Genomic DNA, 27538 nt, shown 5'->3' with positions numbered 1-27538 from the left:
CATGGCTATCTGAATAAGGTTTCCCCTTAGATGATTTCTTTGCTAACTAGGCCAACTAAAAGACCAGGTATTTCTGTATAGGGTCAAGCTCATTGTTCAAAGGTGTTTGTATAGTAAAACCCATCACATTCCATTTGGTTTTTTTATGTTTGGGACAACAACCTTTGGACTGATGATATTTTACAAGTCTCAAAAGATCTATCACATTTTTCTCAGACAAATTCCTGAAGCTGTCACACTATTTGGTTTCTATTTGATTAGCATATCCTAAGCTTCCCTTCTCACAGCCTGATAAAAAGCAAGCACGTGACTTAAAAACTGAGCCTCCCTTTCCATTAGCCAGGCAAGAGCTGTTGTTCAGTCCCATTCTCTTCTTCCTGCATTTCCCTGGAGATTTTCCAGCTGCTCAGACTAACGGTAATGATCCCTTCTGCTATCATGAAACCCAGCCAGAAAGGAGGGGACATTCCCCTATGAACTTCAACATTCCTGCTACTCCCTTTTTTAATTCTTCAACTCTCGAATGAATCCTTTTCTGTTTCCCTAATTCCTCTCAAAATTACTCTTTTTTTTTTTCTCCAATGGACTACCAGGAAATATGCTCTTCTGCAGCATGGTAAACTCTGCTGGTGCTGCTGTCTCCCAGCGAGGGGGCTTCTGTAGCTCTCTTTTGATGGGAAGATAGCATCACAATGACATCTTCCCTGACCTGAGTGCCTGCCTGAACTACTGCCGTAGAAAGATCAAGCCCCAATATGACTGGATGGCCCTAACCTATACAGTAGGGCAGGAGCTACTTTATTTAATACTAAATATTTGCTGAATGTATCAAATGTCTCCTAGCACTGCCAGCCTGGCTGCAGGCTTCTTCTCACCCTGCTGCCTGGGAGCTGCTCCCTGGCTCTGGCACCCCTTCACCTCCAGCTGGGAGGAAATGAGCCACCTTCCAGGATCGGTGTGTGGCCAGAGGCCAGATCCTGCCCGAGGAGGGAGGGAGGGGTAGCACCTGCACACCGGCGCGGCTCTGGAGCGTCTCCAAGAGCAGCAGCAGGTTTGCTGAGACGCCACCCAGCTGGGGAATGCACCTGCCCGGGCAGGAGGTGACGGCTGCAGCCGGACCTCGGTGCTGCCGCGGCACCAGGAAGGGGAGCCTCACCTGGGTCTTGGCAGGCACTTGCAGGAGGAAGGGAAGAGATTTTCCCCGTGGGCTCCCTCGTTAGCTGGATCCAGTGGAAGGAAAACCAGGAAAAACAATTGCTGCCAGCCAGGAGCAGGGAAGTGCGCTGGGTTGTCGCATACGGGCAGTGTCTTCCTCAGGTGAGTGATCCCTCCTCCCTGGGAGCTGTGCGGGAAGGAGCTTCAGCAGCAGCTGCTGACAGGTTTGAGGCTGCTTCTGACTTATTTCTTAAGAGACCCTGCTTCTTGACTCCAATTCATTCCTTGCACCGCTGTTTCCTCTCAGCACGTAAGGCTTGGGAGTTTTTTGTTCCCTTGGAATTCCCAGGCCACCCTTGGCAGAGGTGCATCAGGACAGGCTCTGCGGGGTCAGGATAATGGATACCTGTTGTGCATACAGAGAGGAAAGGGAGCGTGCCAAAACTGTCTAGATCTGTGTGAAAGGCAGCTGCACACTGACCCTGCTACAACAAGCCCTCCACCATCCTTAACCCCAGAGCCCCTGGGCTTGGGGAAAAGAAAGGACAGTCCACCATCATCCAGGGCTTCCCTGGGGTTTCCCAAATGGTGTCTCATGGCAGGAGCACTGGTGGGACAGATGCTCACTTCTGGGAAAGCATTATCCATCTGTCTGGGGAGAGAGGGTGGGCTCTCCCCAGAGGTGCAGATTAAACTGCACAGGTTTGCATGGATTTTGAGCAGCCCAGGAAAGGAGCATTGGGAATCGGTGGTTGGCGTGGCAGGCAAAGGAGTGTGGATCTCCTGCTAGGATTTTGGGTGAGACAGATAGATGCCACATAAAAGCCCCATTACTCCCATTGCAGGTTCATCTATCCCCAGTCCTGAGTTCTCGGAGAAGAAACCTTCCCACATGCTCCCAGGGGCACAGACAGGCCTTGAACACCATGACATTCAGAGCTTCTGGTTTGTACATTGGCAGTGATTCAGGCATAAAACAAGATACATGAGCTTCATTCTCTTTGAGCCTATAGGGAGTTAGAATCAAATATGCTTAGGAAGCATTTCTTCACTGAGAAGGTGGTCAAACACTGCAACACACTTCCTAGAGAATTGGTTGATACCCCAAGCTGGTCAGTATTGAAGAGGCTTCTGGGCAATGCCCTAAAAAACATTCTTGAACTTGTTCAGCCCTGAATTGTTCAGGCAGTTGGACTAGATGATCTCTTTAGGTCCTTTTCTATTGAAATACAATCGAATAGACAGAATACAATAGACTAGAATACAATAGACAGAATAGAATGTACTGGTTCAGTTGGAAGGGACGTAACAGTTCAGGGCTGACTCTCTTGGTAAAGAAATGCTTCCTAAAGCATTGGAAGTTGAAAAAATTACATGAATTTATGGGAAAATGTTTATGCCTATTCTGGACTAAAGATTTTTGTGAGGCACAGAGTGGTGGCAAGTCCAAACAGTCTATGGCCAGACAAGGCCAAGAAGCAAATAAGCTGTGATAGACTGGGAAAGCAGGGGGCTGAGATGGCTTGGATTTGTTTGAGATTGTGAAGCTCTGTTGGCTCTCATCCATGTTGCTCCTGTAAATCATTTTATGTATTGTTATTTTACAGCAAATCTTGTTGGACTCTTTCAGTCTCCGTGATGCTCACGAAGTCCACATAAAAGCTGCATAAAACCCTTCCAAGGCTGGAAATACAAGGAAGTACTGCAGGAGCCTGCCTCATCCCCAGACTTCCCCTCCTGAACTCTGTGGGTAAGCACTGTTTCAAGGGGTACCCTGGGTTTGAGGAGAGGAGGGAAGTGAGGAATATTTCGAGAGCTGAATTGTATGTGGCTCTGAAATAAGTCTTAATTCACATACAGTCCATGGTCTGTCTGTCAGATATCACACAGTCAGGCACTAAAAGTTCATAGGTAAATAAATATATGCATGTGTCATTCTGAGGCGATCAGCCAGTATTCCACAGGTATTCCACACCTGCAGCCAAGAGTGGCCAGAAGCACATTGATGATGACCCTCAATTTCCAGTTAAAAATTGCCAGAGTAGGGAAAAAAAAACCCCACAATGAAAAAGGAAAAACATGAATATTTTTGTTTTCCTGCATTCCCAGTGCTTTCCTGTTCTTCCTCCACAGCTGCCAGCCAGCAGTGGGGAAGGACAGCATGTTATTTTTTCCTGAAATGTGCCCTTTGGACTTAAAGCACTGTGTGGCTGGGCCAGTCCTCGCCTCCTTTTTCTCTTGCGTACAGACATGGCAGCACAGAAGGTGCTGGCTTCAGTAGTGAGTAAATGTAGAGATTAATGACCTGTGATCCACACTATCAAATACACAAATCTGATGGGCCAACTGGCTTGTTATGGTCTGTACCAGACCAGGGAGACCAGGTAGCCCAAAGAACACCAATGGAAGGGACAACAGCTTTGGATGGATGTCCTCCCTCATGGCAGAGCAGGCATCTGTATTCTTCCTTTCTCTCAGTCTGATCTGTGCAAACCGATGTGCTGCATGATGCCAAGAAAGCAGATCAGCAAAGGTGCTGTGAGATCTAGGTTCATCCCTTCTCCAAGGAGTGGTGGGTGACAGCTCAGGGTAGGTCTGCTTTGGTTTAACATATAAAGACAGAGTTTTCTGAAGACGGTGGAAGGCAACCACCTTCTTCAGAAGAATGAGAAACTGTAACTAGATTTAAGGAGGAATGTTTTCATGGTGAGGGTGATTTAACTCTGGAATGATCCCTGAGGGGCTGTGGATCTGCCATCGGCACCTAAATGAATGGGGCCCTGACCTGCTCAGTCTGACTTTTAGGTGAACTCTGCTTTAAGCAGGTAACTTCACAAGGTCCCATCCCACCTTAATTATTCTGTGATTCTAGGAGTAAAAATACTGTTATTAGCAGCACAAACCCTCATGGTCTAGAGAAGCAAGTGTGGATGGTTTTAGAGCAAAGGTTATATTCCCAGAACATTTTCAAACAGACACAAGGAAACATGAAAGCACACTTCAGTGGAAACCTTTGCCTCTGCAAATAATTTGTTTAATAGAGGTTAATGTAACTCTGGGAAACTCTCCAAATAATTTGTTTAATAGAAGTTAATGTAACGCTGGGAAATACATACTTGTAGAGGTGATACCTAATTTTGTTCCTTGGCCAGATGCTCCTAAGGTTTTCTTTTGCTCCCTGACCTTCTTCTGAGTAAATAAAAAACTAAAATGGTTAAATTTTAAAAAATAACATGAGAATGCAGTGCTGTGGCTTGGTTTTTGATCACATTTTCCCTCCTTGTGGTTTATGCCGTTGAGATCTTTTCGTTTACTGTTTGACTCGCAACTTGTGTGCATAATTTGGGTCAAGCAGCAGAAGGACACAGACTTTGCACTTCTCCAAGCTTTATGTTCCCTTAGTCCAAAATCTCAATCTAATCTACAAGCCTGCTATCTACTAGACTCACCCGGTAAGGAGGAGATAAGGCCCCTCTGTGCTTGGAGAAGGAAAGGCAGGAGGGAGCAGTGTTTAGCACCAAGCTGATTTGCATGGGCTGAGGAAACAACTCCAGACTCAATGTCTCATCACCCCTCTCTACTTTAATAGTGCTCCGTGACATCCTCGCCTTCCTGGGGACTCGTGTCCTGGGCACACGCGGACAGCACAAGGTATCTGCTGTCCAATGCAAAATCAAAGTGTGTCCCAGCAGGCACAAACCAACATGCTCAACCACAGCTCTTTTCTCTCTCTAATTTATGCTTTCTGATTGTTCTGGCTCTAGCCAGGAGCTGTAGGTCTCCCACGGGCCTCCCAGCAAGGGTCCCCCCTCTGGAGCCCGGGTTTCTGTGCCGCAGCCCATCGCTGCCCGGGCACTCCAAGCAGCAGCAGCAGCAGCCGGGCAGGAATAGCCCTGTGCGGCTCCCAGGGCGGGTGGCTCCCGGGCCTGCAAACCCGCCGTGGTCACAGACTTCCTGGACACGTGCTGCCGCTGGCAGCAGGCCCCGAGCCACGTCCAAAGTGACCTCATGCTCCATCACAGCCGGGGAGTGACTCAGGAGGAGCTTGGCCTGACACTGTCAGGCGGTGTCTGGTTCGGGCACTCCCCACACAATTGTCCTCCCTCTCCCCCCGCCCCATGCTGGCTGGGCCCTGATGGAGGGGGTTATGAGGTGTTTGCTGGCAACAAAGGCATTGCCATAAGGGGATGCAGTCTGTGGAGAGCAGAGACAGGGAGAGCGATGGGAGGAAAGATCCCTGGTGTGTGCAGACCTGCCATGTGTGGAGGTCATAAATTGTCCCTGCCTGTGTGTAATGAGCCCCGAGTCCCAGCGCCGAGCAGAGCAGGGTACAAACAGAGTGTGTTTGACATGGGCTGATGGGCTCCTGAGAGCCATTTCTAGCAGGCAGGGTGGCCGTCCCCCCACCCAGGAGAAGTGACACAGCTCTGACACAAGGGACCTGCGTCAGTTCCTGTCCCTGACATGGGCTCCTGCAGGACTCAGAGCAGTTCATGTGTGTGCCTGTGGTGGTCAAGGGTGCATTATCCATGAGTAGGAGGTGACCAGAGAGGCTGCTCTTGGGTCTCCAGGGTCTGCCCCATGTCTCCCGGGCTCAGCCATACCTGACGCGTTCCCATGCTGTCCTCCCCAACACCTCTCCTTGGTTTGGGTACTAGCTGTTCTGGAAGGTCTCTGTGGTGCTGTGGGAGTGGCTGGAGCACTCACATGCCAGGGAGGAACATTATATGAGAGAAATGCAAGTGGTTTGTACCCAAAGAAGCATTGAGGGGGGCCAGGATAGTGGGGACACAAGCCTGGGAACCACAGGCTGTGAGCTCATACAAGGTGCTGTGCCCAAGGGAGCCCAGCTAGGCACAACACCTCGGAGCCACCACTGCCCTTCCCATGCTCCCCTCCAGTGGCAAAGTGCTTCACAGACCAGCAGTGAGGAGAGCAAAATCTCAGAGTGACAGCTGTCTGAAGGCTCTTTCCAGGGAAGTGCTGAGACCACTGGAGATGTAGCTACCATATTTCTGTAGGGGACTTGTGTGGGGAAACCACTGGCAGGGCAGGGATAGGGACAGGGCTGAGAACATGCAATTATGGCAGCTCTCACTCTTCTCAGCCTCTGGAGTGGAAGGGTTAAACCCTGGTCCTGACCCCCACCTCCCGTTCAGGGCAGCAGAGCCAGTTGGTGACAAGAGGCTGATGCTGATGAGGGAGCATGTGAAGCTAGAGCTGTGAATGGGGCTTTATCCCAGGAGGGACCTGCCTCTGCTTCGTCCCTGCCCTGCTGCCAGCACCAGCTGCAGGCAGAGTCCTGCGGGCAGCAATGTGCCAGCAGCCTCTGAGCGGGGCACACGGCTTTGGGGAGAAAGGAGACTCACCCTTGGGGCAGGCTGGGGTTCCCCACAGCGCGTGGAGGTCTCCCGGGAAGACGAGTGGCTGATTTGTTCTCCAGCACACGCGGCTTTTGTGAGGAAAGTGCAGTAAGGTCTGCAGGCCAGCCTGGAGCAACCACGGCCCAGGGTTTGGCAGGGCATTATTTGGTACAGGGGAGCAGGGTCTCTGTTTAATGATATCTTCTCTTCTTGACTATTTCAGATGAAAGACACAGGAAAGGAAGGACACAGCCCTGGTTGTTCCCCTATGGTGCTGCTCTGGGAATGCTCCATCATGCTTCACAGCCCAGCCTGGGTGGTGGGCTCAACCCCAGCACATAGACCATAGCTCTCCAGGTGGCACCACTGCAGAAGGAAACTCCATCAGGATCCAAACAATGAGACAGAGACATCACTGCTGGAGAAATGCAGCTGCCTTCACCATCGCTGCTGCCTTGACCCTCCATTTGCTGTAAGGGTGTAAATTCATCTGTACCACCACTGTGCCCTCCTCACCCAGCTGTCCATCATGCCAGAGCTGGCAGAGCTGAGCAGCCCCCGCACCCCTGCAGATGTGGACCATATCCAGAGGAATATCTTGGAAGAGCATGTGGAGCTCTGGTGGTTCCAGGATCCCAAAAAGTCCATCCTGTGCTATGGCATGGCCGTGGTGCTGATCCTGGCCTGCGGGATTGGGGGCATCATCCTGCTGTACAGCACTAGCAGCCGGTCTGGAGAGTGGCGGCTCGCCGTGGGCACCACACTCTGCCTCCTGGCCCTGCTCGTGCTGCTGAAGCAGCTGCTGAGCTCTGCAATCCAGGACATGAACTGCATCCGCAGCCGGGATCAGATCGAGCTCCTGAAGAGTGGGGGCTTCTCGGACTGCCTGGTGCTGCTGCTGAGCGCCCTGGTGCTGCTGGTCTGCGGGGTGGTGCTCACCATCCTCTCCACCACCACCATGCAGCTCAGCCCCGCACGGCCGCTGGCCAGCATGTTCACCAGCGGGGTTATCCTCCTGACTGCTGGCAGTGCCATCCTCCTCTGCCTGCTGCTATACCTGCTGTGCACCTCCTGCCGCCGGGCTGCCCCTCGGAGCCTGGAGACCGGAGAGATCCGCATCTTCACCATCTCCGGCCGCCTCGCTGGGAACAGGCGGCTTCCTCCCACTTCCAGCATGGCCAACCTGATCTGACCCAGGACACCTCTGCATGAGCCTTAGCGGATACAACCTGTCAGTGATGGCCTTTCCCAAGGAAGGGCGAGAGCTGCAGTGTGCCCCGTGTTCCTGTTGGAGATGACTGGCATTTGCTTTACCCCAGGCTGGTGGCACAGCAGAGACTCGGGGTGCTTGGACGGGCTCTGACCTGGCTGGCATTTTATCTTCACAAAGCCTTCTGTGGCAGCTGCTGCCTGCCCAGCCGTGACCCATGTTACAGAGCGAAGGTGAGCCTGTCCTGTACCCCTGGGGACCCCAGTACTTGCTTGGTTCCTGCAGTTCCTGGAACTGTGTCACACATTCTCCTGGCAGGAGAGGCTGTGATTGTGGGTGGTATAAAACCAACCTGTGCTCTGTGCAGAGCTTCCAGCTCCTGAGTGAAGTAGAGCCTCTAGCAGCTTGTGAATGGCAGGAAATATTCTGTGTGTCAGCAGGCATAAGGGAACCTGGTGGGAGGTATGGCTGCAGGAGCTGCTCCCAAGAAATCACCTGTGTGTCTGTGGGATTGAGTGTGGGATTTGCATGGGATTGCGTATGGCAGAGCTGCAGCATGGCTGGACCTCACATGAAATGTTGTTTGTGTTTGCAATGCCAGGATCTGTTCCAGTGTTACATTTCTGCAGCCCATCGCTACCTGTGGTTTATCAAAGGGGTGATCAAGGGGTGCTGGCGTCAAGGCCCTGATGGGTTATCTGTGCTGGACTGAGTGTTGGGGCTCTGTTATCATGCCAGAGTGCTCCAGCTACATGAGCCACAAACAGCAAAGTGCAGGGGGATGGTGATGGGATGCCCAAATGTTGGGGCTGGGGCTGCTCTCTGCAACCGGGGAGCGCCATGCCCTCCCACAGGAGTGTCCCAAGCAGAGGCACCTCTGCTGCCAGGAGCCCTGCAGCTCATCCCAGTCCCTGCTTGTTCCCATGCTGTTTCTGTCTCCCAAGCGCTGCAGCTGCTGCAGGGCAGAAAAGTTCTTCTACTGTCACCTGGACCTTACCTGGAGCTTTTTTTGTGTTTTATCTCTACGAGGTGTCTTGTTTTTATCACCAAGGTGTCTCTCCCAGAGGCAGACTAACAATTAACCCCAGGAACTTTTCCCGTGACTTAAGGCTAATTTACCTGTCAAAATTCTCATTTGCTTCCTAGACCCATTAACCCTTTCACTGTCCTTTCCATAGACATAGATCCCAACCTCCTGCTGAAGATGCTCATGGCATGACCTTCTCTTCCTCTTAGCCCAGTTGGTCAGAGCAAGGTGCTACCACCATGGTCATGGGTTTGAACCCCATGTGGGCCATTCCCTTAAGAGTTGGACTCTATGTTCCTTCTGGGCACCTTCCAGCTCAGACTATTCTGTGATTCTGTGATTCTTCACCTTCCTGTCTGCTCCCATTTCTCCCTCACCTGAGCTGCTCTGCCCCAGATGTTGGTTTTGCTCATTATTTGCCAAGTTTCCTCTGCAACGGAACAAGACTGAGCTATTATTTTTTGGAGCCTAGTATGAAATTCTTTTGGAAGAGGATGGTAGCTGATTCCCTTACTAACAGCACAAATCACTTTCTGTGTTACACCTGGAGGCAGAGTTCACCATCAGTGAGTCCCCCCAGGTACATGCTGGACAGTGAGGGCTTCATCCCTTCACAGCTCCACACCAACCATCCTCAATGCAGTGGGATCTCATGAGACCACACCTATATTCACCTGCTCTTGCCCTGCTCCTGCCAACTTTCCTTTGCCTGAAACCTTGGATTGTTTCCCCCAATGTACAGGTAAATCATTTGGGCTTTTCTCTCTGTATCTCTTATTTCTACATTTTCCTCTGCCACTTTCACATCATCTGTAGATTTTATTAAACTGCTGTTTCCTCTTCTCTCTGCATCTCCTCCCTTAATCTGCCCAAGAGCTCAGACAGTGGTGGTGAGCTGAGATCCTCCTGTACTAAATCTCTTCAAAGCTGAGCTGTTCTTCCCCTCTGGGCTGTTTGGCCCCAGGTCCACCAGGGACCCCTGTGCCTACACAGGAGGGGACAGGCTAGAGCTGAATGGTTTTGCACCATCACCATTGCTGCTGCTCTGCACGTCTGTGTCAGTGCATGTGCACTTATGCCAGGCTGCACCCCCTCTGCCAGCACCAGTGCTCCAGCAGTGACTGCCAGCTCCCCCAGCCCGCACGTGCTGACGGGCCACAGCTGCCTGCACACCAGCTGTTTTGCACATCTGGGCATTTCTGTGAAGAGGCCTGACTGTGCCCAGCTTGCAGCTCTGTGCTGCCTGCATGTCAATGTGAATCCTGTCCCCCCCATAGCCCCTTCAAAATGTGCCCCAAGTGCCTGTGAATTGTGCCAGAAAAGGGTGACTGACTGTGGGCCACAACAGCAACCCAAGGAGATAATGGCTGAGAACAGGCTGTGCCTGAAGATGGTGGCTGGGTGTCCAGCTGCCCAGAGGGACAGCCTGTGCTGCCCAATCACTGACTCACCTCTGCAGCACAGGTGCTGGTTTGTTTCTTGGTTCCTGTGTTGTGTGTGGGAACACATAATAAAGTGTTAGAGAAGCTGATTGTGTTGAAGGCTGATACTTGAGCGCAGGCCTCTCTGCAGAGCGGGAGGTGTCAGGGCTTTGCAGAGTAATCCCAACAGCCCAGGGTCCCTTGTATGGCTGTGGTTTCAGATCACCAATTAGTGTGACAATGCCACCACAGCCCCAAAAATGCATGTACTTCTTTCCTGATACACAACTCCCACTGCCAGCTGCATGTTAATCTCCCTCTGCTTAAGAACCCTGACATATCCAGATCCCCTTACCACTGCTCTGTGAACCTGAGACCTGGCCGTGCCCCTGAAATATGTTCACATGGAGCACACAAAGCCTTCTGAATATGTCAGTGCTGGCTGGTTTGTTTACAGAGAAGCTGTTTCACCCTGTGGCAGGGCTGAGCCTCGTGGCAGCAGCTGCTGCCTGACACGAGCCTGGAACCAGTCTGCCTGCATGCCTGCTCCTGGTCCCGGCCAGCCTCAGCCCCGCCTGCAAAAACCTGACAGCACGGCAGCTTCCTGGGTGGACACCTGGAGAAGGATCCTCCTTTTCTGCTCTGACCCCTTGTATTCCCAGCTCTGCCTGCCAGATGTATTTCCCCCCAAACATGAGTTGCCAGGTTTCACCCCACTTACACTGCAGCTGCCTGAGAGAGGGAGCAGAAAAATACACACAGACACACACACACACACACACACACAGGAAAACCTGCCATGTCTGCTTGGTTAAAAAATATATGGGTGGGCCTATCAGCAGGGTCAAAGTAGACAAGCCATCCAGCCAGAGTGCTGAGGGACTGGTAACATCCTGGACGAATAAGCCTGGGCTCTCCTCCTGTCCCTGTTCCCTGCGAGCAGAGCCCGACCCCCCCGGCTGCCCCCTCCTGTCAGGGAGTTGTGCAGAGCCACAAGGTCCCCCTGGAGCCTCCTTTGCTCCAGCCTGAGCCACACCAGCTGCCCCTGGTGCTCCTGTCCCTATGGCCACCAGCAGGATGTCCCCACAGGCCTTACAGACAGGCCCTGACCTCAAGTGACCACCCCACACAAGCAGGAGCCCCCCAGTGCTCCAGTAGCGGGGTCAGGGAAGGTCAGCATTAGCAGCGCCTTGAAGAAGCTGAATTTTGCCATAGCTCTAGTTCTCAAAAGAATGGTAACATTCCAGAAATTCAAATTACCTCTTACAGATCCTTTTTCTCCTAAATGTCTCCCCTCCAAGAAAATAAGCTGCTACCTCTGTTCATCCTTAAAAAGAGAAGCTGGAATTTTTCTGTCTTGGTGATACCTGGATTTGGAGCAAAATGGAAAAGACTCTGCACATACAACCAAGATCTCTAATCTCACCTCCTCCAGGGCAGGAAAGGTAGAACCTGCTATGGAGAGTTTACCTACTAAGTCCCCGCTTAAGAAACTGCATCATGAAACCCTTCCTAGCAGCAGCAGGATCAGAAAATAAAGGAGGTTCTCTGTGTATTGCTGTGCCATGTTTTTTACCTGCAGCAAACCCAACTCTTTCACGTGCAGCGATTTCTCAGCTAAGCCCTCCTCTCAGCTTTAACCATTCCTTTCCTAAAAGGCAGAGAGAGTTGCATCATACGAATTCCTGCCACATCTAAAAAGGCTGATTTTACAAACAAAAGAAACGTAAATAATGCACTGCTCAGTTTGTAGTGTCTATTCCACACGGAGTGTCTCATTATTTCCCGACTCCTTCTTAGGCAAGGAGCTGGGAATTTCTGATTTACCCACACCTTGCCTGAGGCAGCACTGGCAGAGCTCAGTCACAGCTAAAAATCACCAAATATGTTTTGGGGCCTCCACTTCTTTTAGACTGTTCTGAAAATGAAAACAATACCTGTGGTACTCGCTAAGGAAAAAATATGGAAAGCTAGAAGCTCACCAGGAATCCTGCCCCAGCACCAATGGCTGCAGTGTGTAAATCAGAGCCCAGCTCTCATTTTGCCACTGGCATTTTCTTGCCTAGTGTAAGATTACAGCAGAGGAACAGCAGAGAGCAGGAGTTAGGGCAGATGAAAATAGCTTTGCAACACTACTTGCTGCCCTCACACATGAGGTCACATACATTTAATGGCTATTTTAAACTCAAACAACTTTTTAAGCATCCAGGGGCCAGGGTCATAATTTTTTTCCACATTAACAGATATTTAGAGAAACCAGAAAAATAGAATAAGCTGAATGGTTTTAGTACCTCAAAGCTGGTTTTCACTGCTGTTGCAGCCTAAACTTGGGGCACTTCAGTCTTCTTATTTCAGCCACCTGGGAAGAATTAATTGCTGTTAACAGTCAAGAGCCCAAGACAAACCTCCGTTTTTCTCAAATGATGTTATTTCCTTATTGCATATGAAAAGGCAGACTTTATTTTATATAAAAGAGTATAAAATCAGGCAGTAATTACAGAACAAGTGGAAGATGAGGATTATCAGCAAATGACAAAAAAAAAGGGAAAGAAGCAAATCCTTTATCAGGTGACAAAATAAAATGAGCCTCACCCCTTTACACTTCTCACATCCAAACCACAAGAATGTTTAATTAGGAACCCATTCAACAAAGTTTTTCCTCAGTGAGGCAATTCCAGCCTGCGATGGAACCACAACCCATGGTATGGAAAACACAAGAGCAGATCTAGGGAGAGCAGCCTTTATGAAGCACAGTTCTATTAACAGCTGGATTACTGAACAGCACTAATTTTTATTGTGCCTCAGTGTTTTCGTGCCAAGATCATCAACAACTATAAAGGTATGCCAGCTTCTTGAGAAGGACAAGACTATAAATTGCCTAAAAGCTGCCTAAAGCCGTTCCTGGTTCAGTGTGGCTGCTGCCAAGCCTGGCACTGGGAGGTTTAACATACAAGGGAGTGCACACAGCTGTAAATCCACTCTTCCTGCTCCTTGAGGGGCATCATGTGCTGAGAGACCTGGCACAAGAGAAAGCAGAGGTGAAAGAGAGTTCTCTTTATTGGAAAACTCTTACCCAATGTGCTGTGCAGGCAAAATGTTCAGTACTTGTATCACTAAATGATAAACATTCATCATATACACTGACAGCTGATACTTAAAAACTACTGTTGAACTTAACAGCAAAATATCCCTAAGGACTGAGCCTACAGTTTATACTGAATGAAGCCTAAATTCAAATTTAAAACCACCTTACAGGATGAGGCTATGGATATCTAAAGTGTCAGCAGCAATTTAAATAGGGCCCAGCCTTGCCTGTGTCATGGGACTGCTCTGTTGACAACAGGTTTGAATGAATCCACCCTGGAAAGCTGGGAAATATAAAATAGCTTGGATGCCTCTGCTTTTAAACAAAGAGTGTTTCCGAGGGTGGCAGGTTCTGCTGTGCTGGGAATGCAGCACAAAACACAAAAATCCTACTGCAACTCCTGGATCCCACAGCAGGAAGGACATGGAGATTCCCAGTGGGAATCAGGAATGCAGCACTTGGCTGTGCTCCCACCACTCCCTCAGGAATAGCCAGGTTTAGCTCATTCTGTCTGCCCAGAGAGGGGGGATTTGCTCCTGGATCCCCTGGGATGTTCCAGGCCAGGCTGGACATTGGGGCTGGGAGCAGCCCGGCACAGTGGGAGGTGTCCCTGCCCGTGGCAGCGCTGGCACTGGATGAGCTTTAAGGTCCTTCCAAGCCCAAATCGTTCTGTGAGTCTTAGAGCCCTGAAATTCTCATGACAGAGGTGGAACTGCAAGAGCTTAAGGTCCCTTCCCAAAAAAAACCCATTGCACGACTCCGCAGCTTCTGGAGCCCTCGGTCTCCATGGAAATGCAGTTTCAGAGGAGCTCCGAGGAAATGGTGTTTTGGGGAGAGCAGAGTGGCTGGAACACAGGAACGGTCTCCTCGAGCAAGCCCTTGTGTCTCGGAGAGCGGGATCGGCTCGTTCCTAGCGCACCTGGTGACTCGCAGAGCGGGGGATGGAAATGCAGCCCCGGTCCGAAAGAAACCCTGCCCGGGAAGGCGGGCTGGGATTGGGAGCTGGCGGGGGGAGCTCGCTGTTAAAGGTGATCTTTTGGCTGTAAAGGTGCGCCTTTGTCTCTCTGCCGAAGCTCGCGGCCGTAGCGCCCTTTTGGCTGTTGTCTCCTGATTTTATGAAACTTTGATGAAACGGTCCCTTTTCTTCAACTTTCCTTCAAACTCTGCAGTGAAGCTCGTTTTGGCAGCTGCGCGTGCGCGGATCCTTGCGCGTGCGCAGATGGCCGGGGGTGCGCGGATCAGTGCGCATGCCCGGGCAGGGACGCATCACCGCTGATCCCTCCGCGGGCAGGACCGCATCACAAATAGTCCCTCCTGGCGGATCACTCCGCCTGCGCATGCGCATAACCGCGGATCCCTCCACGGGCGGGCCGCATCACCGCTGGTCCCTCTGTGCTGAACGGTATTGTGATGTTGGCTTTTTGCACGTTCCAGAATTGTTAGGAATGGATTGCGATGTTGTTTTTTTCATGTTCCTTAATGTGAGAAAAGCTTTGCCTGGGTTCTGTAATGTAATGCTGTAGAATGGCTGCAGTTTGTGCGGCCAGTTTGGCAAGGATGGGGGGGGTCTTCACATTCCTGGAAAACCTTATCAGAAGAAAAGAACCCGAAACCAGACGGATTGAAGCCAAGGAAAAAATAAGACCGATAAGATGATACTCAGCAACTCCAAAGAATTAATGAATGGTGCATGACGGTGATGAATAGGAAATAAGCGATGGACTTTTAAAGCCGATCTTTTGGATGTAGAGTTGTGCCTTTGGCTCTCTGCCCAAGCACCCGGCCGTAACACCCTTTGTGCTGTTGTCTCCTAATTGTCCCTTTTATTAAACTTTCCTTCAAATTTTACAAAGAGTGAAGCTCGTTTTTCACAGAACCAAGGGCACAGTAAATTTGGGGAACAGCAGGTGACAATGTCACTGAATCAGCCTGGGGCTGGTTCTATGATCACACCTGGATTTACAGTTTCTGTCATTTTTGACATAAGATTATTGCCCGGCCACGATTCTACTGCTCAGTGATGCTCCAACAGGACCTGTGAAGATCTTATTTGTGCCATTAAAGAGTCAGACTCACCATGTGGCAATAATGTCAAGGAAAGCTGGCACACAGACCAAAACAAAGCTGGTAGGCTACACTGGATGTCCAATGGGACTGGCAAATAACCTCGATTTCAGTTTACTTACAGAAACGCAAACTTAAAAATAAGATAAACACCCCTTGATCTCACAACTACAAACTGAGTTGTTGCTAGTCAAAAAGAAATACTTCGTTGCAGCATATGAACCATTCCAGGTGGAGACAAAATTCAAACTCATTTTAGCATCCTTTCCTTTCATGTTGTAAAACTAAAGATCATCAGCTGTGGTGCTCAGGTCTCTCCCGTGGCTGGAGAGCACCATTCAACCAGATCTTAACACCATGTGATTTTAAAGCATTCCTCAATCACATCGTAACCCCCAGGACCAGAAATGCACTTTTCCAGCAGTTTTCTTGGCATTATTCAGCTTTTCTCAGGATGAGGCCACTGAGTTTTCCCCCAGACTTGGCTGCAATCATGAGATGTTCAAGAGTCCCAGCACTTGGACAAACCCACAGTTGCAGGAACAAGTTTCCATGTGCTGTTCCTGTTCTGCAGGGCACTTTCTTACCAGGAATGAAGTTGTCCATCCTTCTCTTTGAAGGACAGGGAACTTCCAGTCACTTCATATTTACTACGAAGAAAGAGGATTTTCAGAGACTTTTACTCAACTACACTGTGGTAACCACCAGGGAACTGATACTTGCAATTACAGAGAAACCCCACAAACCAAGCATCCCTTAAGCACTCCAAAACAAGGCAAACACATCAAAATTTATTAAAACCCAGTGGTTTGCATTTGCTAAAGAAACCCTCTGGTTTTAGTCACCTCATTTCTTGGGACCAGAGGATTTTGCTACTCGGGATTTTGGCAATGCAGTTCTTGCACTGCTTTCTTTAGGGCAGCACTGCTAAAATGTAGCAAATATCTGGAATCAAGTTTCCAGGGGCTTTGCCCTCCGTAGATCAACCCCCTGGATCTCTGGTTACATAGCCAGGTGTAGTGGTTTGGTCCAAAATACTCATTACTCTGTATCTTCTGTGAGATAAGAATTAGGAGAAATGCAAAGCAGGCACCAAACTTGAAAGAATATAAAGAAGTTTATTAACAGACCTAAAAGAAGGGGAAAAAAAAATTATACCACACCTTCAGAACTCTCCTCCTCCCCCCACCTTCCTCCCTTCTCCCACTGACAATGTAAAAAGACAACCCTTGAGATGTTCAGTCTGTTTACCACTTCCATAATAACCTTGTTCAGTCCATTTAGAAAGAGAAGTCTCTTCTTGCTCGTGCTATGAAAACATTATCACAACGAGACAGCCGCCCACTTCCAAATATTGTTCAGTCCATTCAGGAAGAGGAGTCTCTGCTCGCATGTGAGTCCCTTCCCCCGACTTGCAGCTTGTTCAAGGTCACACACAGATAGCAACTGGCTTCCCCGCAACTGCTTTTGAGGGTCCGCTCTTGGAAGTTTTTTGGGGTACAATTTTAAGGTTGAGCCATTCAGAAACAAAACCAGAGGCCCTTCTCCTTCCCTGGGAGCAAAGGGTCTTCCTCATCTTCATCGTTAGGACTATCTCTGGGAGCATCTCTAGGAACTGAGGTTTTCTCCTTTCCCATTTGGAGCCAAAGTCCTCATCTGGTTCATCTCTCCCTGTCCAAACTTCTCATGAAATTACAGCTGTGTCAGCATCTGCCTATCTCAGCGCAGGTGCTTTTGCTTACGAGCTGAACACTCCACCCCCCATATCTTCATGAAATGACAACGGGATACTCTGATATATCATAGCTTCACAACAGAATTTCAGCTTTAAGCATCTCCTCTCTCTCTTCCCTCAGGTTTTCAGCTCTTCACAGCAATAAAAGGGTTAATCTCACCTTGGCCTTGCAGCTTTGCAGCTGGAATGTTGAATTTTTCTTATCGAAGTGGAGAGGGGGGAGAGCCCAGCCGCTCCGGCTGCCCACGGCAAGGCAGTGGGGGGGGTTCCACGGCTGGAACAGGTCCATGGCTTCAGGATGGCCGTGGCCCGGCCCGGCCTGGCCCAAGCAGGGCCTGGCCCAAGCAGGGCCTGGCTGGGCCCACTGGCCCCCACACGGGCCCCGCAGCCACCTGTCCCAGCACTGGAAATGAGAGAGAGCTTGGGGGGGGAGTTTGTCTGTTCTTAAGTGTGGATCACAGAGGCGCTCACAACTTTAAGTGGCTTAAAGAATTGTCCATATCCAAACTGGCCAGCTGATAGGTTCTGTCAGTTCCCAGAGGAAACTGTAAGCACCCCTTAGCAAGGACATCCCTTCCGGGACTATGCTTGCTAACCTATGACACCAGGCTTTAGCTGCTCATTTACTACCCACATCTTCTTCCACACCTTTCTCTCCTCCACCTCCCATTTTCCCTGCCTTTTCAGAACATTTTCTGACTTCAGAGCCAATTCTGTCCTAGCACTTGGAATTCCCGTGGACAAAATGCTCCAAGACAAATTCCTGCTGGCAAGGGCAGCCCTTGGGACCTGCTGCTGCAGCTCTGGCAGCGAGCTCAGCTCCACCTGGACGTGAGTGACTGCACGATCCAGGGGAGGATTCGAGACATTCCCGGCCCTCCACGCTTCCCAAAACACCTCATCAGAGCCCAGCACAGCTTTACACCCAGGCCTCTGCTTCTGGGATGGACCTGAAGTGTCAACGATGGAGAACTCGGTGCTGGAATGCTGCCACATCCCACCAGGCCCTGGGTGCACATCCAAAAACCTGCACAAACTAACACTTCATCCCAGGGAACAAGTTTCCCAGGCTGCTTATTCACAGTGATCCACAGGGATCCTGCTGTGTGTGCACTCAGGAATGCTGCATATTCCAACTCCAACCCCTTCCTAGAACAAATTAATAAACCAATGCCTGCTGCTTTTCCATCAGGGAAGGCTGCTCTATCCATCACTTTCAGAGGTGCACACAGCATCCAGGGATGCTGGCAGATGGAATCAAAGTTGAACAGCTGCCTCACATCACAAAAGACAAATTTCTACATGGCTTTTAAAAAATCCCAAACCAGTTATTTGCTCCTTTATGCCCTAAGAAGGCAGCAATCCCAAATTATCATTGTTTTTTTCCGAAGAAGTGAGATATTTACAGGTACTGGGGCACCTCAGAATTTGAAATAGCTTACTCTGAGGTTCTACCCTAAGCACCAAGCACCCTCAGCCCCTCTCTCCTTCATGGTCCATGAGGAAGAACGTTTGCTACTGGTGTTGGTGTCCCAGGGGAAGAGAATATTTTACGTTTGGAAAAGAGCAAATGTAGGGAAAAGCCTCCCTTTGCAAACTCGACTTCAGCACACCTCTTCCGACTAACATCACATTCCCTGCTGGGATTCCCTTGGGCTACCAAGTGACAGGAGCAGGATGAACCCACGGAGGAATCCCCCCGCAGTGAGATGCATTCCAGTGCTGTGGAAGGGAGCGCTGCTCCCTCCCAACACCTCACCGCCTCCACGCTGTGCCCTTGCTTTGTGGTTTAGCTGGAAAACCCAGCGATAGCCAGAAGGAAGAAGAAGGAAGTAGAGCAAAGTCGTGTTTGCTTCCATCCCTCCGCCCTGGCCAATATCCACTCGCTCCCGCAGGCAGGGAGAGGCTCCCGAGGGGCTTTTCCTACCTGCACCGCGAGCTGTCCCCCGCCAGCCCCGTCAGCTCATCTGTCCCTGCCGCGTTCCTTCCCCGCCGCGGACCCGCCGAGCGCCAGCGATTTCCGCCGCCGCTGCGCGGCCCCGCTGCCGGCGGCCGGGGAGGGCATCCCGGAGCCGCGGAGCGCCCGCTGCTCACCCCGGTGGCGGCGGCGATGCGGGCGATGAGCTGGATGCCGTCCTTCATGCAGAAGCGGCCGTCGCCCCCCACCACGAGCGTGGCGTCCCGGCGCTCGGCGGGCGGCACGGTGGCCAGCGTGCTCTGGATGAAGTTCTCGCTGTAGTTGGCATTGCTCTGGAACACCGTCACCCGCTTGCGCAGCCCAATGCTACCCGGCTTCTGGTCGCCGTAGGGCTTCGTCTGCACGGTCACGATCCGCACCACGGCCGGCGCCGGGCGAGCTCCGGGAGCCGGGGGGCGACCGCGGCCGCCCGGCCCCGCCGCCGCCACCGCCCCTTAAAGGCACCGCCCGCGCTCCCGGCCGGGCCCGCAGGCGGCAGCAGCCGTGTGCTGCTCTGCCCTGGCCTGCTCTGCCTTGCCCTGCTGGCACTGCCCCGCCCTGCCCTGTGCTGCCCATGCTGCCCTGCCACAGCCCCGAGCACCTCCGTGTCCTGCTGCTCTGCTCGATCCCAGCCACTGCCACGGAACTATGGAAAGGTTTAGGTTGGGAAAGAGCTTCAAGATTTTCAAGTCAAACCGTTCCCCAGCACTGCCAAGGCCACCACTGCCCCATGTCTCCAAGGGCCACATCCACACTTTGCTTTGAAATCTCTCCAGGGATGGGGACTCCACCACTGTGCCAGGACCGGACACTTTCCCTGAGATCCAATCTAACCCTCCCCTGGCCCAGCCTGAGGCCGTTCCCACTTGGATTTTTAATTTCTTTTAAGACATCCCCAAGACTAAAAAGAAAAGACTGCATCTAGCACGAATTCATGTGATTGAAAAGCATGTTGAAAAGTCCAGAAAATACCCTCCAAAAGATAACTGAAATGCATTTTCCCAGCACTCAGATTTAAATTTCTTACCCAAAAGATATTAGAAATTTCCAAAAATGACAGTATATAATGTATTTTCATGGGTAGCTGATGAGCCCAGAAGGCAAACAATGAGACAGTAACTGAAGACGTAAAGCTCAGTTTAGAAATACGACATTTAAGAGCAAAAGCTGTCTGACCACCAAAAGAAGCCAGCAGGTTTTCCTCCTGCTCATGGCTTCAAGTGGCACATTTGATCTCTGGCCTGTATCACTCATCCAGTGCCTGACCCATTTGTCCCCTTTGGTTTACATCCTCTGATGTGCATTATTTACTTTTTTTATACACTGTAAATGTTTTAGTGAGTGGAGAAAGGCAGTTAGCAGTGAAATAGAGATTTGAAGAAGGTGGGGGAATTAGCTGTGTGGCAGAGCTTTGAGAAATGCTGTCTTGTGTTGATACCTCATGCTCTGGAGCATGACGAAGAGACTCCCAAGCTATCAGAGATGGTAACGACTGGGCTGCGCCCTGGGAAATCTTCCCAACCAGTTGGTACCAGCCTTATGAATCACTTACTAAAGGGGAATGCCACTGCTGCTTCCTACTTTTAACTCCAGCGTAACCTATGAAGGCAGAACCGACTCCAGCAGAAATAACTTGCAGTTACCTGTGTCTCACGTGCTGTTCATCGTGCCACAAAGATGACAGGAATGTAAAAATTATCGCATTCACACTACTCCACAGTTAAAGAGGCATGTGGGACTCTGTAATGGGTGCTGGGGGAGAGGGTCGTCTCGCCCCAGCACACATGCCTGGCACTGCAACTGGCACCACTGACAGGTTCGCTCAGCTCTGCAGAGCTGACAGGGCAAAGGTAAGTGTCTTTTAGCTTGTCTTCCTGAAGAGGCAAGAGAGAAATGAAAGAAGGGCTGTGGTGGGACTCAGCACTGGAGAAACATGCACAGAAACACTGATGATGCACAAGGACTGCCTGCACCACAGCAGGTGAAATATTTGTTTGGACAAGAGCACTCGTTGTGCCACAGACATAGCCTCTCACTGCCACACTTAGAGGAATGTATTTATGGTCCCTGAAAGCACATGCAAAAAAAGCCACACCCCAGCTGTGGGGCTGGGGGGTCTCCTCCCAGCACTGCCACTGGGAGAGTCCCAACAAACCACTGCAGGCAGAGGTAGGGATAAATCATGCTTTAATCACACCTCAGAATGACAATGCATTGAGGGACTGAGCAGGGCTGGGTCTGGTGCCATGGGGCAGTGGGGCCAGTGCCCAAGACCCCGCAGGCAGCACCAGGGCAGGCTTCTCTTCCCGTTGCACTGGGCTCCCTGGGTGCGATAGGCACCACCTCCTTCATCCTCAGCATCCGAGCAAGACTGGGAAAGCAGCAGCTGTTTTGGTGTCCCTGTGACAGTGCAGCCTACTGGTGTCATGCTGGGACACTCTGGGACCAGCTGCCTTCAGCCTTCATCACCATTCCCAGCCCAGCCCTCTCTCCCCTCCTCTCTGCTCCTTTCCTCCTGCCCCAAACATGTGGGACAAAAAGCCAAGGGCAGGTGGGTGGAACTAGGGAGACAGCAAGAGGCCGCAGCAGTGGTGGCTGAGTTCTTGTAAGCTCAGCTGGAACGATGCAACTCTCGCTCCTCCTTTGCTGGCAGCTGCTCACTGGGCTGGATGTAGTTGTCCTCGATGAAGCCATCATCATCCTCAGCTTGCAGGTCGGCGGCATCAGGTATGGAACGGCTCCCAAAGGAGCCCCTGTCCCAGCTGTTGCTGTCCTCCATGGGGCTGCCTCCAATGGAGCTGATTTTGGGCAGTGGCCGGTGGCGGTAGCTGGCGAAGTTCTTGTGGACAAGCTTGCACTTGGCAGCCAGCGCGATCAGGATGGAGATGCCAATCGCTGTCACTAGGAATCCCACCAGGTATGGCCAGCTCCTTCCCCCCTTCCTGGCAGGCAGTGCAGTGGCTGTGGCACAGGAAAGGCACATGGTCAGCCTTGTGGCACATACAGTGATGCCCATCCTCCAGCCCTCTGCCTGCCTGCGGCGTGCAGCCAGCACTGGATCACTTTCATTAGGAGCAACACGAATGCTCTTCACAAGACCCAGCTACCAAGGGGGTGTGAACACTGGGGGCAAAACTGCCTGACAGATCCCTGGTACTGCTGCCCCGTACTGATGCCCATCACTGTGGAGCCTGTGCTCCATGTGGCTTCATGGCACCTGTTAATTTTCCTGTCACAAAGCCAGCAAACACCTCCAGGTGTCAGCCACCCTCCCACCAAGCCACTGCACCAGCGTGGCCCAGCAGCCTGAGCCTCTGGGACTGTGGGGCAGAGCAGGGAGCCTCCATCTGCGGCCCTGTCCAGTATGATGGAGGAGAGGAAGGTGCTAGACCTTATGGACACCTCTGAATCTGCATAACTTACTATTGTTCTCGGTCACTGTGATCTGCTGTGCCGTGCTGAGCCCACGAGCAAACCGACGCTTAATCTGGCAGCCCAGGTCCCGAGAATCCAGAGCTGCGATCTCCTGGCCCCTCAGCCCCGGGGGCGACACACAGGTCACCTGCACAGCTGGGAGACAAATGCGCTAAGGTGGGATGGGGGTCTGCACCCATCCCCTCTCCAGTTTAGGGATGATCCCCACTTGCTCCTGGATTGATGGGATGAGTTGCAAGACTGGCTCTGCCTTACAGACTCATTGGCCCTCAGCATACTGTAGGAACAACCAAAGGGAAAATTCCCTGACCAAGGAACCATGTATGACTCCGATTGGCAGGCTCCTTTTAACTGGATATGGAAAAATTCATGGATACCTATAGAAACCTCACTGCTCTTACTGGGAGCTGAGCTCAGATGGTTGGAGCCTGACCTGGCTCCAGAGAAGGAGCTGCCAAGCCCTCAGCAGTGAAAATGTGGTTACTCCACAAAGACACATAAAGATGGATTTAGAGGCCAAAGTGTACATGCAGCCCATTGTCCAGAAGAGTGGCTAAATTATCCTGCTGACATTCTTAGAAATCCTTGGTGTATCTGTGGAACTGCAAGCAAGGAACAGACACATCACATTTTGGTTTGCTGTCCCTCAACAGGGTAGGACAGGTCCCTGGAGAGCCATCCCAGAGCTTGCCCTGGGGTGGGAGCAAGCGGACTCGGGGTTCCCCCTGCCCGACACCTCCATCCCCTCCGCTCACCTCGCCTGCGCTGCAGCCATTGCTGCAGAGGGTGCGCGCTGCAGTTGCAGACCCAGGGGTTCCCTTCCAGAAAGACCTGTGGGACTGTCTCCATCAGCTGCAGGCTCCAAGCGTCCACAGAGACCAGCGCGTTGTGCTGCAGGTCCAGGTGGATAAGAGCCTTCAGTGGCAAAAGGAAAGGGACATCGAGCTCTTGCAAGCTGTTGTTTCTTAGAAGCAGTGTGTGCAAGTTTCCCAGGCCCTTGAAAGTGTCCATGTGGATGTAGGTGATGCCACAGCTGCTCAGGTCCAGCAGACGCAGAGCCCCGAGGTTGGAGAAGACTGCTGGGCTCAGCGTGAGCTTCGCATTGCTGGAGAGGTTGAGAGAGTGCAGGGAAGGGAAATGCTTCAAGAGAGTCCTATGATGGGGCATGACCAAGGAGTTGAAGGAGAGATCCAAACTGGTGATGTTTCTTGGAAGGGAACTGGGAGCATGCTGAAGGCTCTTCCCACTGCAGTTGGCCCATCCCTGGGAAAAGAGCTACTGTCTGAGATGGGCTATCCATGATGGGGAGCATCTCTAGAGAGAGACTCCCCAAGGGTTCAAATGTTTTAATTACCCTTGAAGAGTTTAAAAAAAGCAAAGACACACACAAGTTTAGAAAGCACATGAGCTGCCAGATTGGTGTAGGCCTGGATAAACAGAGAAAGATGAGCAGGACAGCCCAGGACTGAGAGCAGTTCACTGCAACAGTAAAGGAGGAGCATGCAGGGTTGGGGGAAAAACCCAAACGGATGAGGTGGGTGTGAAGGCAGCAGGTTGTCACCCCCCGTCCTTCCTTACAGGGCAGTTGTCATATGGGGTCAGTGTGCAGAGGGCCTTCCTTTTCCTCCCCCGGATCCACACCTCCAGCCCCCTGGGAGCTCTTGTGTGACACAGGGGCATCCTCCCAGCTGGAGCAGGGAAGCAGGTGAGCCCTGCCTGATGCAAGGGCAGGCAGGAAGCTGACTGGGCTGCAGAGCTATAGGCACCTGTACCAGGCACCCGTGTCAGGAGCAGCTCCCTGAGCCCTGTGCAGGACAGTGCACCCCCGCTTCCATCTGCCCCACGTTCCTGAGGATACACAGTCAGTAGCTATGGCTTACTGCTGGCTGGCTGTAGCAGTACTAGGAAACAAAACAGACCAAGGACAGTTCACTATTCCAAAAGACCAGCAGTGAAGGATGGAAGGATCAGTCAACCCAAATGGATGGATTTTTTTTTTTGTTTTACCAGTAAAACAGGGTGCCCCAACTCAGCTAGTTTTGGGGAGCAGTCCCCAGCATGGGTTGCTCCTGCCTGGGCTTTAAGTGGGAGGGGGTCAAACATCCAAACTGAAGCTGCCAGAGAACAGGTCAGCAATTTAAATTTGGTTGGGCAAGCAGCTTAGTGCTGTGTTTGGATCCTGCAAGCAGAGATGCTGTGCTGTAAGTTTACTGTGGTCCATACTCCTGGGTTTCTGTGTCTGGCTACATTCCAGCTAGGTGGGCTTTCCATTTCTTTCACCTCTCCTTTCATCCTCCTGTCCACCTAAATCTCCTATCAGACCCTGCTGTTCCTGCTTGGTAGAGGAACAGATATGCCCTTAAAAACCTGGGATGCTGAGGACTGGGTTATAATGGGGCCAAGCCACAGGGGTACCACATGGGTCTTGTCTCCAGCTCAAACACAGCTGGGCTCAGGGAGGCTTTGGAAAACACTGCAAACCTTTGGGTGGAATAACTGAGAGGTCAGTGGAAAGGTCAGTGGCCCATGACAGCCACTTTTCCTTCATTCTCTCAGCTCCTGCCTGATGCAGCCAAGCTGCTGGCTGCAGTGCTTGTCCCAGTGGGTTAGTTGTGTTTCTTGCTCCCTGCTGGGCGCTCAGGGATCCTGGCCCCATCCTTGCCATCACCCTGGCTCCAGTCACTGCATCACCATGCACTGGGGAAGGGAGTGAGGGGCTGGGAGCCCTCAGGGATGTATCTCATGGCTGCTTGCCATGCACCTCTTACGGGGAGCTGTGTTACGGCTGCAGCCAAGAGACCCCCCATAGTTAGAAATGCCATGGATCAGACAATGTCTTGCCAGGCTATGCTCTGGTGAACAGGCTGGACAAGATGACATGTTCAGCCCAAGGCTGTGAGCAGGAGTGCTGCAGGGCTGGGAGCAGGACAGCCAGGCTTTGGACATGGGTGAACCGCCCCTGTGGCTGTTGGCCACTGGCACAGCACATCTCCCAGTTAACTCCACTAGCTCCCATGGGTTTTCATCGCTCATCTTCTCTTAAGCCGTGCAGAGCAGGAGCTGCCTGCCAGGCCCTGCTGCCCCATGGACACCCCAGCTGTGCTGGCAGGACCAGGAGCGGGGGCCCCTGCCCACCCCCAGCTGCTGACCACACCGCAGCCCCCACGGTCCCCCTACCTCGCGGTCCAGGCTGCAGGGGTGTCCCATCACCGCTGACCAGACGCAGAGGAGGCTGCAGACCCAGCAGAGCCGGCAGGTAGGAGCCATTTGGCTCCAGGAAACTTCCGGCCAGAAAAACAAGTCTCAGGAAAGCTGGGAAGCCGGCAGAGCCGGCCGTGCTGGGCGAGGTGTGGCCGCGGCCGCACGGCTCGGGGCCTCCACCGAGTCCCCACACGCCGGCCCCGCAGACGGCAGCGCCCGGGATCCAGCCTGGCCGCCGCCCCGGCCCCGCTGGCGCCCCGGCCCCGCACCTCCCGGGCCGGTGAAAGGTGGCGGTGCCAGTTACACATTAACAGCCGCGCCCCGTCACCTCCCATCCGTGTGGCCGCCCGTGCTCGGTGACCAGGGGACAGCCAGCATCTGCCTGCCGCACTGTGGGGTGCCGTGGGGGGCTGCCGCAGTGGCAGCAGGACACTGGGAGGTGCTGGGGGCCTCCAGAGGAGGAGGAGGAGGGGGCACCCGTGGCATCTGCCCTGAGACGTCGCGTTGGAGGAGAGCAGCCTGAGCCTGGTCCAGGTGTTGGTCCACGGACCTGGGGCAGGGGTACACAGCCAGCCCCGGCCAGGGAGGCTGGGGCTGAGGCAGCAGTAAAGTGTCCTACAGGAAAATAGAAGTCTTGCTGGGATTCCGGCAGAAAGGTGTTTAAAGCAGGCAGCAAACTGGCAGGTCTCTGGGCCCAGCAGCAGCAGCTCAGCGAGCAGCACCTGTCTGTGAAGGCGCCTGAGGATGTGGGTGCCCCACCACCTTCGGCACCCCCCATGCAGACCTGTCACTTATCAGTAGTGCTCCCTGCCAGCTCTGCCATGGAGTCAGTGAAGTCTGAGAAATCATGTCAAAGCAACATCTCATGGTTGTTTTTGGCACACCAGACCTGCTCCTGTGCCCACGGGTGATGGGGCAGGTGAGTGGGCAAGGCTGGCAGAGCCACAGGCCAGGCAGGGAAAGTGCTGGCTGCACCTGCTCCTGGCTTTGCCTCTGCAGCAAGAGGGAGCCCCAAGTTCTCTTCCTTGCTCCCCATTCCCTGGTCCCACAGCTGCTCCACAACAGGAAGCCGATTGCCAGCAAGAGCACTTTGGAGCTGTCGGCAACTGGGACAGTGCGGCCCCTCTTCCCTGGGCTGCCAAAGGTCTCCTCCACAGCCGCACGTCCCACCCTTTCCTCAGGGAAAGGGCTTCCCAGCAGCCTGTCCTTCATCCTGTGGGCATGTGCTGGATGCCAACGCAGCCAGGCAGCTCCTGCTTCCCAGCTGGCCAGGTGGGCTGGGGATGCTCGACCACCTCACTTCCAGGATGTTCCTATGCCTGGTGGGAGCAGCCCTTAGCCCAGCCTTGCGGGGCCTCCCTAGGACCCACTGGGCATGAAAAACAAAACAAGCATCCAGAGAAACAGGGCTAGAAAATGTTGCTGAGGCAGCCCAGTCTGTCGGTGGATCTGCAGGGCGTTTGCATTTCCTATCAGGAAATGTATCTGTGCATTATGGTTTCTGGTATGTGCTGCCATGCATTAGAATGTGCAAATGATAACAAAAAGTGGTATTTTTGTCAGTCTTTGTTTGGTTTTAGTCTGTTGTGATTCAGCAAAAAAGCTGAGGCCTATGAAATCAGCAGATATTCAGGTGCTTGGAATGTCCTGTGGATTGGGCAGCTGGAGGTTTCCACATTGCAGAAGAGCAAGTGTGGGGAGCTGCTTCAGCTGTGCTCAGCCGTACCTATCTCTCTGGTGCCTCCTCTGGAGACACATAAGGTTTAACTGGAGCTGTAAGGTCCTGGTTGGGACTCCCCACAAAACTCCTCAGAAATGTTTCCTACCCTACCTCCAGCCAAAGGAATCTGCACAGATAGACAGCACAGCTCTTATCCAGGTGCTT

At 52.3% G+C, this 27538-nt stretch overlaps 3 protein-coding genes across 4 annotated transcripts; 1 reads left to right on the top strand and 2 right to left on the bottom strand.

Annotated features, from left to right (window-relative positions):
• Positions 1-995: 995 nt before the first annotated feature.
• TMEM125 (transmembrane protein 125) lies at positions 996-10286 on the top strand. Of its 2 annotated transcripts, XM_039556050.1 has the most exons (3): positions 996-1317; positions 2763-2905; positions 6742-10286. In XM_039556050.1, exon 3 carries the CDS (start codon positions 7048-7050, stop codon positions 7708-7710), a length of 663 nt encoding a protein of 220 aa, XP_039411984.1. In that variant the 5' UTR covers positions 996-1317; positions 2763-2905; positions 6742-7047; the 3' UTR covers positions 7711-10286. The 2 variants fall into 2 exon arrangements, with proteins under 2 accessions (XP_039411984.1, XP_039411985.1); XM_039556051.1 differs by lacking the exons at positions 996-1317; positions 2763-2905 and adding an exon at positions 6227-6631.
• A 2298-nt stretch (positions 10287-12584) lies between these two features.
• Positions 12585-21445, bottom strand: LOC109145962. The gene is made up of 3 exons (XM_039556080.1): positions 21292-21445; positions 18988-19471; positions 12585-13193 (listed from the first exon to the last, which is right to left on the bottom strand). The coding sequence occupies exons 1-3, from the start codon at positions 21443-21445 to the stop codon at positions 13178-13180; spliced, it is 654 nt and encodes a 217-aa protein (XP_039412014.1). The 3' UTR covers positions 12585-13177.
• C8H1orf210 (chromosome 8 C1orf210 homolog) lies at positions 21188-25912 on the bottom strand. Its single transcript, XM_010408969.3, has 4 exons — positions 25630-25912; positions 23208-23715; positions 22441-22587; positions 21188-21978 (listed from the first exon to the last, which is right to left on the bottom strand). Exons 1-4 carry the CDS (start codon positions 25717-25719, stop codon positions 21629-21631), a joined length of 1095 nt encoding a protein of 364 aa, XP_010407271.2. The 5' UTR covers positions 25720-25912; the 3' UTR covers positions 21188-21628.
• Between the last annotated feature and the right edge of the window lie 1626 nt (positions 25913-27538).

This window comes from Corvus cornix, chromosome 8 (assembly GCF_000738735.6).
Source record: "Corvus cornix cornix isolate S_Up_H32 chromosome 8, ASM73873v5, whole genome shotgun sequence".
In the NCBI taxonomy this organism is placed as follows: Eukaryota; Metazoa; Chordata; class Aves; order Passeriformes; family Corvidae; genus Corvus; species Corvus cornix.
The sequence above is the reverse complement of the archived record's forward strand: the minus strand, read 5'-3'. Positions and strand labels throughout refer to the sequence as shown.